Source organism: Lithobates pipiens, unplaced genomic scaffold, assembly GCF_037356315.1.
Source record: "Lithobates pipiens isolate NorthernLeopardFrog02 unplaced genomic scaffold, aLitPip1_a1.2 Scaffold_3, whole genome shotgun sequence".
NCBI classification, from domain to species: domain Eukaryota; kingdom Metazoa; phylum Chordata; class Amphibia; order Anura; family Ranidae; genus Lithobates; species Lithobates pipiens.
This window is the reverse complement of record NW_027507790.1, coordinates 169,518,707-169,533,395: the sequence shown is the minus strand read 5'-3', so window position 1 is coordinate 169,533,395 and position 14,689 is coordinate 169,518,707. Positions and strand designations below refer to the sequence as shown.

At 46.1% G+C, this 14,689-nt stretch overlaps 1 protein-coding gene across 2 annotated transcripts in view; it reads right to left on the bottom strand.

Moving 5' to 3' along the window:
* LOC143940765 (baculoviral IAP repeat-containing protein 1e-like) overlaps positions 1-14,689 on the bottom strand; it is a 95,865-nt gene that overhangs the window by 57,668 nt on the left and 23,508 nt on the right. For both annotated transcript variants that reach the window (XM_077462482.1, XM_077462481.1), the window contains exons 3-5: positions 8,442-8,541; positions 5,678-5,759; positions 577-628 (exon numbers count right to left, since the gene is read on the bottom strand). In XM_077462482.1, coding sequence (XP_077318608.1) covers positions 577-628; positions 5,678-5,759; positions 8,442-8,541 — 234 coding nt within the window. The remainder of the gene's footprint in view (positions 1-576; positions 629-5,677; positions 5,760-8,441; positions 8,542-14,689) is intronic.

Below are 14,689 nucleotides of genomic sequence, written 5' to 3'. Positions count from 1 at the left end.
GCTTGTTTAGAGATTTCTTGTCCTGGGGCCTCTGGCCTGGGAAAAGCCTATGTTACTGAAGTGCTGTTGGTGCTAAACCCCAGCATGTGGTTGACAGAGGGCCTGGAGAAACCTGGGTTGAAAGGCATTTGCTGGAGGTCACTACCTTAGAAAGTTGGCCTGGAGAAGGATCCCTTTTCACCGAAGACCTCCAGATGAGGGTTGGATGCTAAGGGTAGCTACAAGAACTGTGCCTGCTTTTGCACAGTCTCAGACAGACTGGCTGTCCCTACCTCCAGCAATACTTAATGGCTGCCGCTGAAGGATTTTTGCTTGCAAATCTGTCCTCCTGTATCTTCTTTTTTTTGTATCCTGCACCCTCGCCCCTCTCTTGTGTTCAAGTACTACAAAAAAAAAAAACTAGAATGAGCCTGTGTTTGTCGGTGTGATCTGGAACTGGTATCTAGGCCTGGCAGCCTCTGGACAGGTAAATGAGAGCTGGGCTATTTCCAGCGGCCCCTCTGGGGATGAGCACAACAAATACATATCAAAGTTCCCTATAAAAACAGTCCGTTTAAAATGTATACAGTGACTTACATGGTTGGATGGGCAGAGTCCAATCAATGTTATTGTAAATAAAATCTTTCCCCTGTAATAAAAAAAAATGGTTTGAACCACAACAATTAACTAGTAAGCCAAGTTCTACAGTATAATTCACTTTACAGATAAAAAAGTATATACAGTATATTTACTAAACTGAAAACATAAAATCACAACCCTTAAAGAGGGGTTTACTTCCTCTTTGATTCCCTGCAAAGGTAAAGCATAATGGACTACTATGAATCGCATAGTAGTCCATTATGTGTCACTTACCTGACACAGGAGCCAGCAAAGTCACCGCTGTCCACTTGTGTACAGAGCCTCCATCTTCTTGGTGGGTCTCTCTGCTCCGGCGCTGTCATTCGGCGAAGCCGTGATGACGTCAATCCCACGCATGCGCACGGGAGCTGCCACTCGCAGCATATCACCGTTAACAACGGCGCGCTCAGTGCACCGCTGTCTACGGCGCATGCGCCGTAGACAACGGTGCCTGTGTTTTGCCAAATATCTCCTAAACCGTGTAGGTTTAGGAGATATTTCTTGGACCTAGATTAAGGCTTACCTGTAGGTCAAAGTGGTTTGTAAGGGTTTACAACCACTTTAAAGTGTTACTAAACAGAACATGGAAATGCAATTATTTTGGTAAATATAAATGGCTAAATACCGTATATACTCGAGTATAGGTCGATCCGAATATAAGCCGAGGCCCCTAATTTACCACCAAAAAAATGGGAAAACTTATTGACTCGTGTATAAGCCGAGGGTGAGACATGCCTGTCCATCCCTGTGTGTCCATCCCTGTGTGTCCAGCCCTGTGTGTCCAGCCCTGTGTGTCCAGCCCTGTGTGTCCAGCCCTGTGTGTCCAGCCTACCTGTGTCCTGAGCCTGTGTCCTTCTGCACATACGGCGGCCATGCCAGGATCGCCGCACTTCATTCCACTGTTCAAAAGCCGCACCTCCGTCTGTGATAGGCGGAACACTCAATTTCCCAGCAGTCTGTGTTCCGCCTATCACAGACATCCTCTCATCCTCGTCCGTAGTATGAGGATGAGCGGATGTCCGTGATAGGCGGACCACTGACTGCTGGGAAATTGAGTCTTCCGCCTATCACAGACAGGGAGGCGCGGCTTTTGAATAGTGGAATGGCCGCCGTCTGTCTGCTCGACACGCTGATCGGGTAGACAGACGGCGGTGACTCGATACCCCTTCGAGGTATCATATGACACAGCCGAAGGGAGACTGGGGATGCAGAAGTTTTCCTGTTTCTGTGACGTGCTGAATCTGAGGTCTGGTAAGTGAGGAGGCATCAATTTTCTGTTTTGGGAATGAGGAAGTGAGAATTCCAGCCTGGGGGAGTTTCTTTTGGTGGGCAGTTAAGGAAAGGGGGGTGGGTTTGCTTTTGGAGAAGGGGGGGTTCTTGTAGAGAAGTTTACAGCGGGTGGTTAATGGCAGGGATTTGCTTCTAAGTTGGATTGGATGAAAGGAGATTTTCTTCATAATTAGGAATCTTTGCTGGGGGAGAGGGTGTTGACTGAGGGAGATAGTTTTGCCTTGTGGAGTTGGTTTAGAGACGCAGGGGTTAAAATTTTGGGGGGATATCTGAGGGAGGGAGATATTTTACAGTGGGAATCTTTGCTTGGGGAGGGAGGGTTTTTAAAAGGGAGAGGGTTTTTTTCCCTTTAAAAGAGATTTTTTTTCTTAATTATACTTACCTAGGTGGATGGAGCATTGATTCAATGTTGCATTTGTCCCCAGCTGCTTCTAAGACCAACAACAGAGCAATCAAAGACCGCTGCTCACTCAGTTCTCAGCCTTCAGTGAGCAAGGAGTGGTGACTGTCAGTCCCTGGCTCTGCATCCCCTCCCCCAAGCTCACTGGAATGCCAGGCTGTGGAGGAGGCAGGAGCGGGTGGCTCAGGGTCTCTGCTGCTCACTGAGAGACTGAGAAAGCTGCTGGTCCAGGCATCTGGATGAATCCTGACTTTAAAGTTAGGATCTCTCCACAGCGTGGACCTGCTGAGCAATGTCAGCTGACAGCGGGCTCAAGCTAACTGTCGGCTAAAAATGGGTACAACCAAGCGGTATGTTGTCTCTTCAGAGCGCCTGCACTGGTGACACCACTGGTTGCTTTCCATGTGAATATCTCCTAAACACCACATGTTTGGAAGATATTCACTGTACCTACAGGTAAGCGTTATTATAGGCTTAGTTGTAGGTACAAGCTCAAAAGCTGGGTTTATACTACAGTTTAAGACTGAATAAAAGCCAACCATATTAATCAGGTGCAAAGGGCACCGTCCTGTGGTAGACAATATTTTTAAAATTTTTTAATCTCTTAAAATATTTCATAACATTTCTTAGGACACAGTTTTTTAAGGTATAAATAAATCACTGAATTTACTGCCCACTGCAATATGTTGCCCCCTTGCACCTGCTCAACTTGCACAATAAGGTTAGCTAAAATCCAGTCTTGGGTCTCATTCATACATCCTACATGACCATGGTGCAGCAAGTATACTGCAAATACCTGCACCCGGGATCAGATGTTCTAATATCTGCTCAGCCTGTACACCTCAGTGATGGGCTGAAAAGAACCAAGGCTGTCTGCTGCTGTAAACATATCCACCTGTATCTGCACATCCAGTGGTTACCTGCAAGTAGGAATACATTTTTGCCCTCTGCAGCCAGGGTCAGAAATTTGTCCCTAACGGCAGGTAACCACTGTGACCCATGGTTTGTTAGTGTGTCGCTCAGGCTCAATCGATGTGGGAAGTAAAAGTAATGCAGATGAAACCAAATGTGCTGCAGGAGTGCCGGTGTTCTGATGAGAAAGGTCCCCCAGGCGGGTAATGACCCCCCCGTACTGCGCAGGCACAGCGCTTGTGCAGTACGAACCACAACGGAGCCGCTGAAAATAGCCGAAGCTGAACAGCTGTAGTCAGCTGTACATGTCGCTCCACAACTACGTGCATTGTGTTCTATTCAGTTGAATGGGGATTTTGCTGCACTGCATTGCAAAGTCTCATGGTGCCACTCTGCTGTCACATGTTTTTACCATACCTCCCCCAACATAAAAGTGTAAATGATGCCTTTGAGTTTGAAAGACCTGAACCCCCCCCCCAAAATAAAAAATTATCTATGGCCCTGGGGCTCTGTACTATCAGCAGATGGATTGTGGACTGTGAAGGAAGGGGAGGATCAGAGAAGACCGGATTAAACAGCCTTTTTACACAAGGCGGAGGATTAACCCCTAAGGTTCCACAGTGAGTATAACAAGTATACAGACTGATTTTACTGTTGTGGGTTTAGTAACACTTTTAGTTCACATTTACAATAATGCACGTAACTGATGCCTGTGAATAAAAACAACACGTGCAGCTTTCACTAAATTTGGATACTACCCTTGCTATAGTGTAGGTCAATTCTGTACCTTCTAAATTCTGACTGAAGAAGTCCCAGAAATGGCATCATCCCATTCTGCCTGGTTGCTAAGACATTTCTAAGATACTCCCAGCCATTACTTCGTATCCCCACCATCACAGGAGCAAGCTCTCTATCCCCCGCACGTATGGATTACTATCTCCTCCATCTCAGAATTGCTGTACCAGAGGCATAATTAGAATGTTCAGGGCCCCGGTGCAAGAAACCATGAAGTGCCCCCCTTACCCCATTCCAGGGCCCTTTCTATTAGTCCCAGGGCACTTCCCTCTGAACCCAAGGCCCTTCACACTGATCCCGGGGCCCTTTATTATGGTCCTGCAGTGGGACCCTTTCACATGTTCTGCGGCTGGCCCCCTTCCTGCCGTCTTAGGGCCCCCCTACGGTGGCAGAATGCCAGGGCACAGTCACAAGTGTGACCTTTTGTGACCCTGGTAGTTCCACCACTGACCTTACTATTACTAGGGGTGCATTTTTGGTGGATGTAAGGGGGTACTCTGGAAGATGTGATCTGGAACTCTGGAGGCACTAAGGGTCACTCTGCAAGATAATACCTTCATTGTGCCCTCTTACATCCTCTTCCAGAGTGCTCACTTAATGACTCCAGAGTTCCCCCCTAGTGAGCATTACAGTGCGCTCTAGAACCACTATATTAGTATCCTCCGGCGTGCCCCTTTCAATCCTCCTCCAGAGCTCAAAAAGTGAATCTGGAATTTGTGCTGTCAGTAATGTTAGTAGCTATATAGCTAAAGGTCCAGGCACTCACCAGTCACCTTCTTTTCCCAGTTTCATTGTGGGCTTTGGCTTTGAGGGAGGCAAACAAGTAGAGAGATTGAGTACAGCGGACCGCCTGCAACTCACAAGAGGCTGGGCTGGTGGTTAAAAACACTTTAAAAAATGTCCTTGACTGTGACTTGGAGCATGGCATGTGCAGGTCTGAATTCAGCCGATTAGTGTACTGCTGAGCTCGGTCTCTACTCATTGGATATGGAGTGTATAATCCACACCTCACTGCCTGACCTAAGGCCAAGCCCTGCAGTTCTCTAATCATCTGCTTCAGGAACTGTGCATGAGCAGTTCAAAGCCACTGACACTGACATTTTTACAGGTACCTTACTCCTGTCTACAGACAGGATAAAAGTGCCTGTTGATGCTGCCCCAGACACACAGCCATCTTGGGCCTCCCCTCACAGTAGCGGAACATCAGGGCCCGGTCACAAGTGCAACCTTTGCAACCCTGGTAGTTCCACCACTACGCTGAGCTCAGAGCTTCTGTGACAAGGGGAGAGATGGCATGCAAGGGGCTCTGAATCAGCTGGGAGTGTCTTAGCAAGGTTCTAGCACTAAGGCAGAATGGGATGATGCCATCTCTGGGAATATTTTGATCAGGATTTGGGAGGTATGGAAATAGCCTACACCAATAGCGGGGCAATTTTTTACTTTGGTCAAGCTGCACAGCTTGTTTTTATATATAGGCACCCCTTATCTGCCTAGGCAGTTTTATAGTTAAAGTGAACTAACCCTTTTTCAGCTTTTCCTCTATTCATCGCTACGAAAGAAGTCTCATTGGACAGCAATAACTCTATTTTACACTGGTGCAAGGATTTACAGTCGTATTAGAGTTCAAGATATGACTCATAAACCAACATCATATTTACTTACTCTAAGTCCTTCAAATCCACTGTAGGAATCAATGTACTCTGTAATTTCTTTGTGAGTTTTCATTCTTTTCAGAAAATCACACCTGTGACAGTCACCAAAATATAATGTAAGTACAAATATATTCTTCCAGCGTTGTACTGACAAAACTATATATATTAAAAATATATATTGTATAGGCGAGGGGAGGGGCTTAATATATATCTATATCTACTGTATATATATATATATATATATATATATTCCAACTTTTTTATGTTTTGCCTATAGTAAGGAGGGGCCAGAATGTATCAGGGCTCTATTTGCCATGAGCATGGTGAGTGTAGTCACAAAGAATGAAAGTAAAGGTAAATACAAAATTTTCCAGTGGCAGAACACAAACAGTGTTTGTCTAAAAGGGGAATTCGCCTAATTTTGCAGAGATTTCCTCTCACTTCCTGTAGAGTCTCTGGGAGAAGAAGTAAAGGGAAGTCCTAATACGACACAAACAGCAAAAAATGGAGAGTGCTTTTAACTGTTTCCTATTCAATCCAAAACTGTGAAATGTTTGGCTAATTATGCACTTAAACTCTTCTATTTTCATCTGGTAATCCAGCCAGCAAGTCTGTTGTTTTTCACAGCACAAACTCACAGAATGTATCAGTTTAAAGTGGGGTACCCCCTAAAAAAAAAATTAAAAGTCAGCAGCTACAAATACTGCAGCTGCTGGCTTTTAATAATCGGACACTTACCTTCCCCAGGGTCCAGCGATGCGGGGGAACGAAGTCCCCCCTCGCTCCCCGCTCCGCTCGCGGCGCCGTCATGCATACTGTGGGCACCCGGCTGTGGCTTCACAGCCGGGCACCCACTGCGCATGCGCGAGCGGCGCAGGGCGCCGTGATACGCCGTACAGTCACCTGGGACACATGACAGGTCTCAGGGGAATGTGCGGCGCGAGGGGAAGTGATGTCACCAGCCCGGGCAATGAAGAAGGCAGATTACGAGGGACCCCCTAGCAACCGGTATTTAGAGGTGAGTAAAAAATTTTTTTTTTTTGCCAATTATTTTATTGTTTTTTTTTTTATAAGAATTTTAAGCAGCTTTTAATTTTTGGTGGCAACACCACTTTAAATGGATGAGACAAATCACTTAAAGTGGAAGTAAAGTTTATTTGTAAACAAATGGCTGAGAGACAGGGTATTTATGACAGAAGAGACCCTGTTGGTCTCTTCTGCCATAAATGCATCCTTCTGCCTGTCAGCTGACATGTTCACTGAGTGTTCGTATGTGCAACTCAGTGAACATTTACGGCTCAATCTGTGGTGCCGCATGAGTTACGTCATTGCAGCCCACCCTATCGACTGCCTGAAGGCACAGGAACTGAAAGGAAGACCAGGCGAAGATGGAAGCACCGGGGCCTGCCAGATTGATCCCACTGAAAAGCTAGGGGACACCATATGACAGGTACAGTAAGTCTGCCATTTTGTACTAATATGCTGTGCATACTAGCACCTTATGGCATAACCAACCTGGGGGGCCCTAAAAAAATAATACTTTTATAGCAGATGTAGCGCTGACATCCTTGCTTATTGATGTGGTTATGTATACTAGATGTACCAGGTACCAGAGCCATCTAGTGACTAGTGATCTAGTGACTGCATACTAGCTCATTATACCTTTGTCTTGCAGGGTTTTTTTTTTCCTTGTTTTTTTTTTGTAATGTGCGGGTTTACTACCGCTTTACTAAATATGTAAAAGTGCAGTGCTGATAAACCTATTACACATAATATATATTCAAAGTCCTTTACAGTATAGAAGACCTAGAAAGCTGGATGAAAAGAGAGAAAGTTGATAGTGGCATTCTCCTCTGTGTTCTAAGCTCTTAGTCTGAACACACAAGGAGAGGCACCATGTTTGGAAAGTGAGAGCAACAACGGGAGGTTGTTTAAAGTGGCAAGACGTCTCATCCTACCCATCTGCCTACCCAGGCTTTTGGTTACGACCACTGTTAGTGGAGAAACGTGCATTGACCCATCTGTTAGCTCAGGGGTCTGATATCTGAGGTGAGCGGTTTGGCTAGCTGGTGGTGGAGCCACGGATTCCGCTTGCACTATAGGGATATCTGTGAGCACTCTTACCACCACAGAGGAGAACGCCACTATCAACTTTCTCTCTTTTCATCCAGCTTTCTATGTCTTCTATACTGTAAAGAACTTTGAATATAATTATGTGTAATAGGTTTATCAGCGTTGCACTGTTACGTATTCAGTATTGCTTTGAGGTTTTATATTTGCCTTTAGGCCGGGTTCACACCGCTGCGATGCGGGAACGCCGCGAATCCGCTGCGTTTTCCCGCATCGCATTACTCCCGCCGGCAGTTCACACTGCCCTATGCGAACGGCTGGGAGTGTCAATGATATGTTAATGACACCCCCAGATCCGTCCGCATATCGCAGTGCGATCTGCCGACTCGCACAGGAATCGGATCGCATGGTGTGAACACCCATGCGATCCGATTCTGTTGCGGACCAAAAAAAGGGTCCCGTGCGAGTTTGCTGCGGGAGCAATGCGAATTCAGCCATACTATCTGTATGGCTGAACTCGCATCGCTACGGAGATCGGATGTGATTAGCACTGCAGTGCGGTGCGAATCACATCCCGGATCTCCCCCCGCAGCAGTGTGAACCCGGCCTTAGTGTTCACCTGCTTTGTTGTTATTGTTTAGGGTTATATATTTTGCGCTGACTGAACACCCATTTTTTACTACTGCTTTAAGCTTCCAACTCACTCAGGGAACCACTTGGCGTGTTCCTTCCAGGGATCATCATTTTCTTGCCAGTTGCCAAGACAGCCACTGCAATTGAAACACTGTACTGTGTCTCTTCGACCTGGAAGGCACAACAAACAAAATTAATAATAATAACCATCATAATAACACACTACACTAATTACAGGTGGTTGTAGGTAAAATCATATTACATGATGCAAAATCAATTAGAATATGTAAGTATATATAATAGGGTTCAAAGAAGGTGCAGTGAACCTCACAAGTCTCCTCTGCATGTATCACATAATAATCATTCATCCAATAAATATTTTTTCTACAGACATAGTAGTTTCAGAGCTTAGATCTGCAGTATATTACCTAAAAAAATAGCTGTCAATTTTTTAAAAAGAAAGAAAAATCATTTTTTGAGCCCAATTTTAAAAATGACAACAATTGATTTATCAATGATTACTGAGCTGCATTATTTTATGAAGAGAACTTGGGAGGTAATTAGCTCTTCGGGAAAACAAATTCCCAATTTCAAAAAATTTGCTCCAAGGTGAAAAAAAAATCCACAAAACTAGGAAAAAGAAGAATGAAGAATGAAATACTTGTATAGCGCACAACGCGAACTGAATCGCCTCAAGGCGCTGTGGTGAGCTTTGATCATCGACTAGAAGAGGAAGGTCTTGAGTTTTTTCCTAAAAGCCAGGTGGTTTTCTTCCAGGCGGATGTTGATTGGTAGAGCATTCCATAGCCAAGGTCCTTGGACAGCGAATCTCCGATCCGCCTTAGATTTGTACCGGGCTTTGGGCACAAGGAGGAGGTTTTTGTTTGGACTGCGGTTTGGTGTGTAATGATTTATTTTCTCAGCTAGGTATTGCGGAGCTTCTCTATGCACGCATTTGTGGGTGAGGCAAAGGGTCTTGAATGTGATCCGATTTTTTACGGTTAGCCAATGTAGGCTCCTCAGGGAAGGAGAGATGGATTCCCAGGGTTTTTTTCCTGTTATCAGCCTTGCCGCCGTGTTTTGGATCAGTTGTAATCGCGCAAGTTGATATTGTGGTAATCCTATGTAAAGCGAGTTTGCGTAGTCCAGTCGTGAATTAATGACTGTTCCAACTACCACTGCTTTGTCGTTCTTTGGGATAAAAGGGATGAGTCTGCGAAGCATGCGTAGCAGATGGTGAGATCCACTGACTACTGCTCCTATTTGTGCATCCATTTACATTTGTGAGTCTAAAATAACCCCCGAGACTCCTGGCCTTGGTCCTTGGGGAGATGATCTGCCCAAAGACGGTGGGTGGAGTCCAGGAGGTTTTGGTTACGGAATTATGATTTGGGTTTAAGATAGGAAGCTATGTCTTTGATTCATTGAGTTTGAGGGAGTTAGTGGTCATCCAGTCCTCTACTGAATTGAGGCAGTTTTCAAGTTGTTGGTGGTGATCTTTTTGTCCAGTAATACGGAAATAAAGTTGCGTGTCATCAGCGTATGAGTGGAAGCAAAGGTCTGAACATCTGATGATTTGGAGGAGTGGGCGGATGTAAATGTTGAAGAGAACTGGAGACAAAGGTGATCCTTGAGGGACTCCGCAGGTGACTGACCGGGATTCAGAGATGAATTTTCCTAGTTTCACTGTCTGTGAACGATTTCCTAGGAAGAACACAAACCATTGGAGATCTACGTCTTGGACTCCGGCTACTTCTGTGAGGCGGACGAGTAGAGTATTGTGGTCTACTGTATCAAACGCTGCGCTAAGATCTAACAGTACGAGGAGACACGACTCTCCGTCATCCGCTGCTTCGAGGGCGTCGTCCCAAATCTTAAGGAGTGCTGTTTCTGTTCCATGACCCGGGCGGAAGCCTGATTGCTGCGGGTCCAGGAGTTTGTGTGTATCCAGGTGGAGTTGCAACTGTTGTACTACAGCTTTCTCCATGATCTTCGAAATGATGTTGAGGCTTGTAATTGGCCTACGGTTGATTGGGTCCTGAGGGTCCAGGTTAGGTTTCTTTAGCAGAGGTTTGACGATGCCTTGTTTGAGGGTGCTGGGAATAATCCCTTCGTGAAATGATCGGTTTATGAGGTGCGTTATAGTTGGAGCCACGATGACGGAGCATTCTTACAGTAGTTTTGTGGGGATGATGTCAATTGGTGAGGTACTGTCACAAAGTTTATTGATGATTTTTTTGTGGTTTCTGCGGAAATTGGGGTTAGTGAAAATTTCAGCGGTTGTGGAATGTTGGTGTTGATATCCTCTTTATGTTTTTGATGGCTGAGGTTGGATGTTTTCTTCTGACTAATTGTTTTTCCTGATGGTTTCGACTTTATTGATGAAAAAATCCGACAGTTTGTCACAGTAATCTTGGGATTCATATGCTGGGGGCTCTAGGCATACCGGATTCATTGATTGATTGACTATTTTAAACAGTTCCCACGGGCGGTTTGAGGCCGTTGAGATTGTATATGAGAAGTGATCCTTTTTAGCTCTGAAGATTGTTTTGCGATAATTCTCCGTGAGACCTTTGTAGTTTGAGTGGTTTTCCTCGGTGGGATTTCTTCTCCATGTTCTTTCTGCTTTTCTACGTTCTTGCTTTAGTATGGTGAGGGAGCCATTAAACCATCCAGAGTTTTTCTTCCACAGAGTGGCTTAAGGTCATTGTAGTTATCTTATTGGATAGAGTGGTTTTGAAGGATTCGGAGTACAGTTTTTTCTGTGATCTGGTCCAGTGCGTTGTTGTTGCAAACTTCAGTTTTTCGTGGGTGATGTTGGAGGAGATTTTGAATTTGATGGCGTGGTGGTCTGTCCATGGCAATGTTATGTTGTCGAGTATGTTGATATCGATGTTTTGTTTGAATATGAGGTCCAGGGTGTGTCCTGACCTATGCGTGGGAGTCTTTATCAGTTGCTGGAGACCCAATTCTTCCAGTTGATTGATGCAGGCGGTCGCGATGGGGTCTTTAGGCTCATTTGCCCAGAGGTTGAAATTTCTAAATGCCAGGAAATTTTTGAATTTTAGGGTGTGTATTGCGATGAATTCCATGAGTGGTGAAAGAAGATTGGACTTTGGTCCCGGTGGTCTGTAGCATATTAGAATATGAGTGGTGTCATGGGGTGTTGATTGAAGATGTAGCGTCAGGGTCTCCATAAAAGGCACTGGGTTCTGTGATGATGGTTTGGTGAGCCCCAGGTGAGATTTAAATATCACTGCTAGGCCTCCTCCTTTTTTCCCTATCCGGTGCTCAGTTAGGATCCTATAGTTTTTCGGCACCAATTCGGTGAGGATGGTGTTGCAGTCAGAGGTTAGCCAGCTTTCGGTGATGAAGAGGCAGTCTACATTGTTCTCGATGATGAAGTCGTGTACTTCCTGTCTGTGCTTGACTGCAGACCTGGCGTTAATCAAGGCGCAATCTAATTGTAGTGGTTGAGTAGATCTCTTCCTGTGGTTGGTGGTTGCTTGTCGTCCGGTCTTTAACAGTTGTTCTTTTTGAAGGATTTTTTGTATGGAAGATGGCAATGTAGTTTTGATGTTCCTTAGTCTGTGGAGAACTTCTGCTGAGTATTTGAAGTGGCACATGGTCTGTGGATGAGGTTGATGGTACTAGGGGCCTAAGATGATGATCCTGATGAGGGTATTGACCCTGAGGACGGGCTAGGTATCAGACTTGCCGCCGTGCTTGAGGCTATTAGCATGCAAGTTGATCAGAAGACGTCTATGCGGAAGGAGTTGTATTTGGGTTGCTGGCTGTTCCCGCTACCTCTACTTGAGGTGAAGATCCCCGCTCAGAAAAGAATTCTGGCTGTGATCCGGAGTAGTAGCCCTAAAGATGGCGTGAAATGGATATGGAGGCCGGAGGTAGGGGTATGCTAACAGAAAAGAACATTGCCTCCAAACTATAATGCCCTGTACACACAGTCGGACTTTCCCTGTACACAAAGTCAGAAAATGTGCAATCGGATCGTGCGATCGGAAAATCCAATCGTGTGTGGGCTCCATCAGATTTTTTCCGTCAGAATTTCCGACACACAAAATCCAATCATTTAAATTCTGATCATGTGTAGACAATTCCAATGGACAAAGTGCCACGCATGCTTAGAAAGAATTACAAAACGAAAGCGATTAGCTACTGGCCCGTTTGTAGTCCCGGCGTACGTGTTCTACGTCACCGCGTTCAGAACGATTGGATTTTCCGAGCGACCGTGCCTATGCTAGACAAGTTTGGGCCAAAATCCGTCAGAAAAAATGTGTGTACAGGGCATTATAGTGATACTATCATACTCTGCATTATTTTGTGTCTTTAATGTAGCAAGGTCCCAAGGACCCCTGAGGGCTAATGGTGACCTCCAGAGTTAGGGACAGCTGACATCCTTCTGTGTAGAGTGGGTTACAAGGCATGGTGGGTGTAATGCAAGATGAAATGATGGGCCACAGACACTTTTTGAATGCAAAGAGATTTATTGTCTCTTAAACAGAACTGAGGGGGTTAGGGCCAGGACATCCATAGGTAGATGCAATGAAAATTAGCTGACTCCGAGACTTCTATAGGTAGACAGCTATATAGATGAAGGCCTCCAGCCAGACACCACTTCTGTATAGGTAGGACCGCTGTCTCCTATGGCAACAATCTTGTAGTAGTTAATAATGGCAATTGTATTCAACTATTTGCAACACAAACAGTTTACTCCACAATCACTCACTGTGGGTCTTCACTCAACGAACTGCAAGTCTTTCCCTAGACTTCCGATCCAATAGCCACTGGATCCCCTGTGCTCTTTCACTTCTAGCACTCAGAATCTTCCTTAAGCATCACCCCACTTCCCTGCTGGGTCCCTGGCTTGGCACTCACAGATACTCTTCAAGCGTCACCCCCGCTGACACGCTAGGTCCCTGGCTTGGCACTCACTGATGCTCCGCAAGCGTCAACTATCGACTGGCAACCAAACCAAATTGATGTAGCATCAGGGTGCTACATCAATATCTGCCTTGAGTTTAGATTTAACAGTCATCCTGATTTGTCAAAACAATTAATGTGAAGATGCCTTTCTTATTTTGCCATCTCTGGTTCCTGCTTTTCTTCATCACCAAACTCTTCCATCTAATATACCCTATTTCAGACCCAGTGGTCTCATCACTGGATCTCTGTGCATCTTTATGCAATGCAGGCAGATCATAGCTAATGAGCAGGGCCAGCCAAGTGCAGAACATAACTTCCTTAAATTGTCACTGCAGCCTGCCTTAGTACTAGACTCAGAGGCGGTTCACACAAGGGCAACACGACTTCCAACGCGACTTTTGTAGGCAACTTGGACACGACTTGTCAACACGACTTACAACATTTTAGTCGCCCCAGGCCAGGCTACTTTGGCCATAGGCCAATCAGAGAATGAGCTCTCTCTCAAGGGGGAACTCCACGCCAAATTTAAAAAAAAAACAGCATGGGTTCCCCCTCCGGGAGCATACCAGGCCCTTAGGTCTGGTATGGATTTTAAGGGGAACCCCTACGTTGATGAGGACAAGGGCCTCTTCCCGACAACCCTGGCCGTTGGATGTCGGGTCTGCAGGCAGGGGGCTTATCGGAATCCAGGAGCCCCCTTTAATATAGGGGCCCCCAGATCCTGGCCCCCCACCCTATGTGAATAAGTAAGGGGTACATCGTACCCCTACCCATTCACCTGGGGAAAAAGTGTCTATAAAAAACACAACACAAGTTTTAAAAGTAATTTATTAATCAGCTCCGGGGGTCTTCTTCCGACGTCGGGGGTCTTCTGACGACTTCTCCGCTCTGTTCGGCCAATTCTCCTGGTGTCCGGCCTCTTCTCCCGCTTTCCAGTGTCCATTCTCCCGGGCTCCTCGGCTGTCTTCTTGGAGCTCTTTTACCGGTCTCCTCCGTCCTCTGTCCTTCTTCCCTCTTCTTTCTTCCCTCTTTTCTCTTCTTCCGATGTTGACACGGCGCTGTTTTTAGCTGTACTGGCTTGTGCGACGTGCGCGGCGACTTATATAGGCATAGGGCGTGGTCACCTGGTGATGTCACAGGGTGACCCGCCCCTTAATGATGTCACAGTTCCAGCATGCCTGGGACGTGATGCCCCATGTTAAGGTGCTTAGGGGTGGGGGTGCCGCAGGGCGCCCCCTTCCCCAAAGCACCAACCCCCCTATGTTGAGGGCACGCGGCCTGGTATGGTCCAGGAGGGGGGGCGCTCGCTCGTCCCCACCCCCTTCCTGACCGGCCAGGCTTCGTGCTCGGATAAGGGTCTGGTATGGACCTTGGG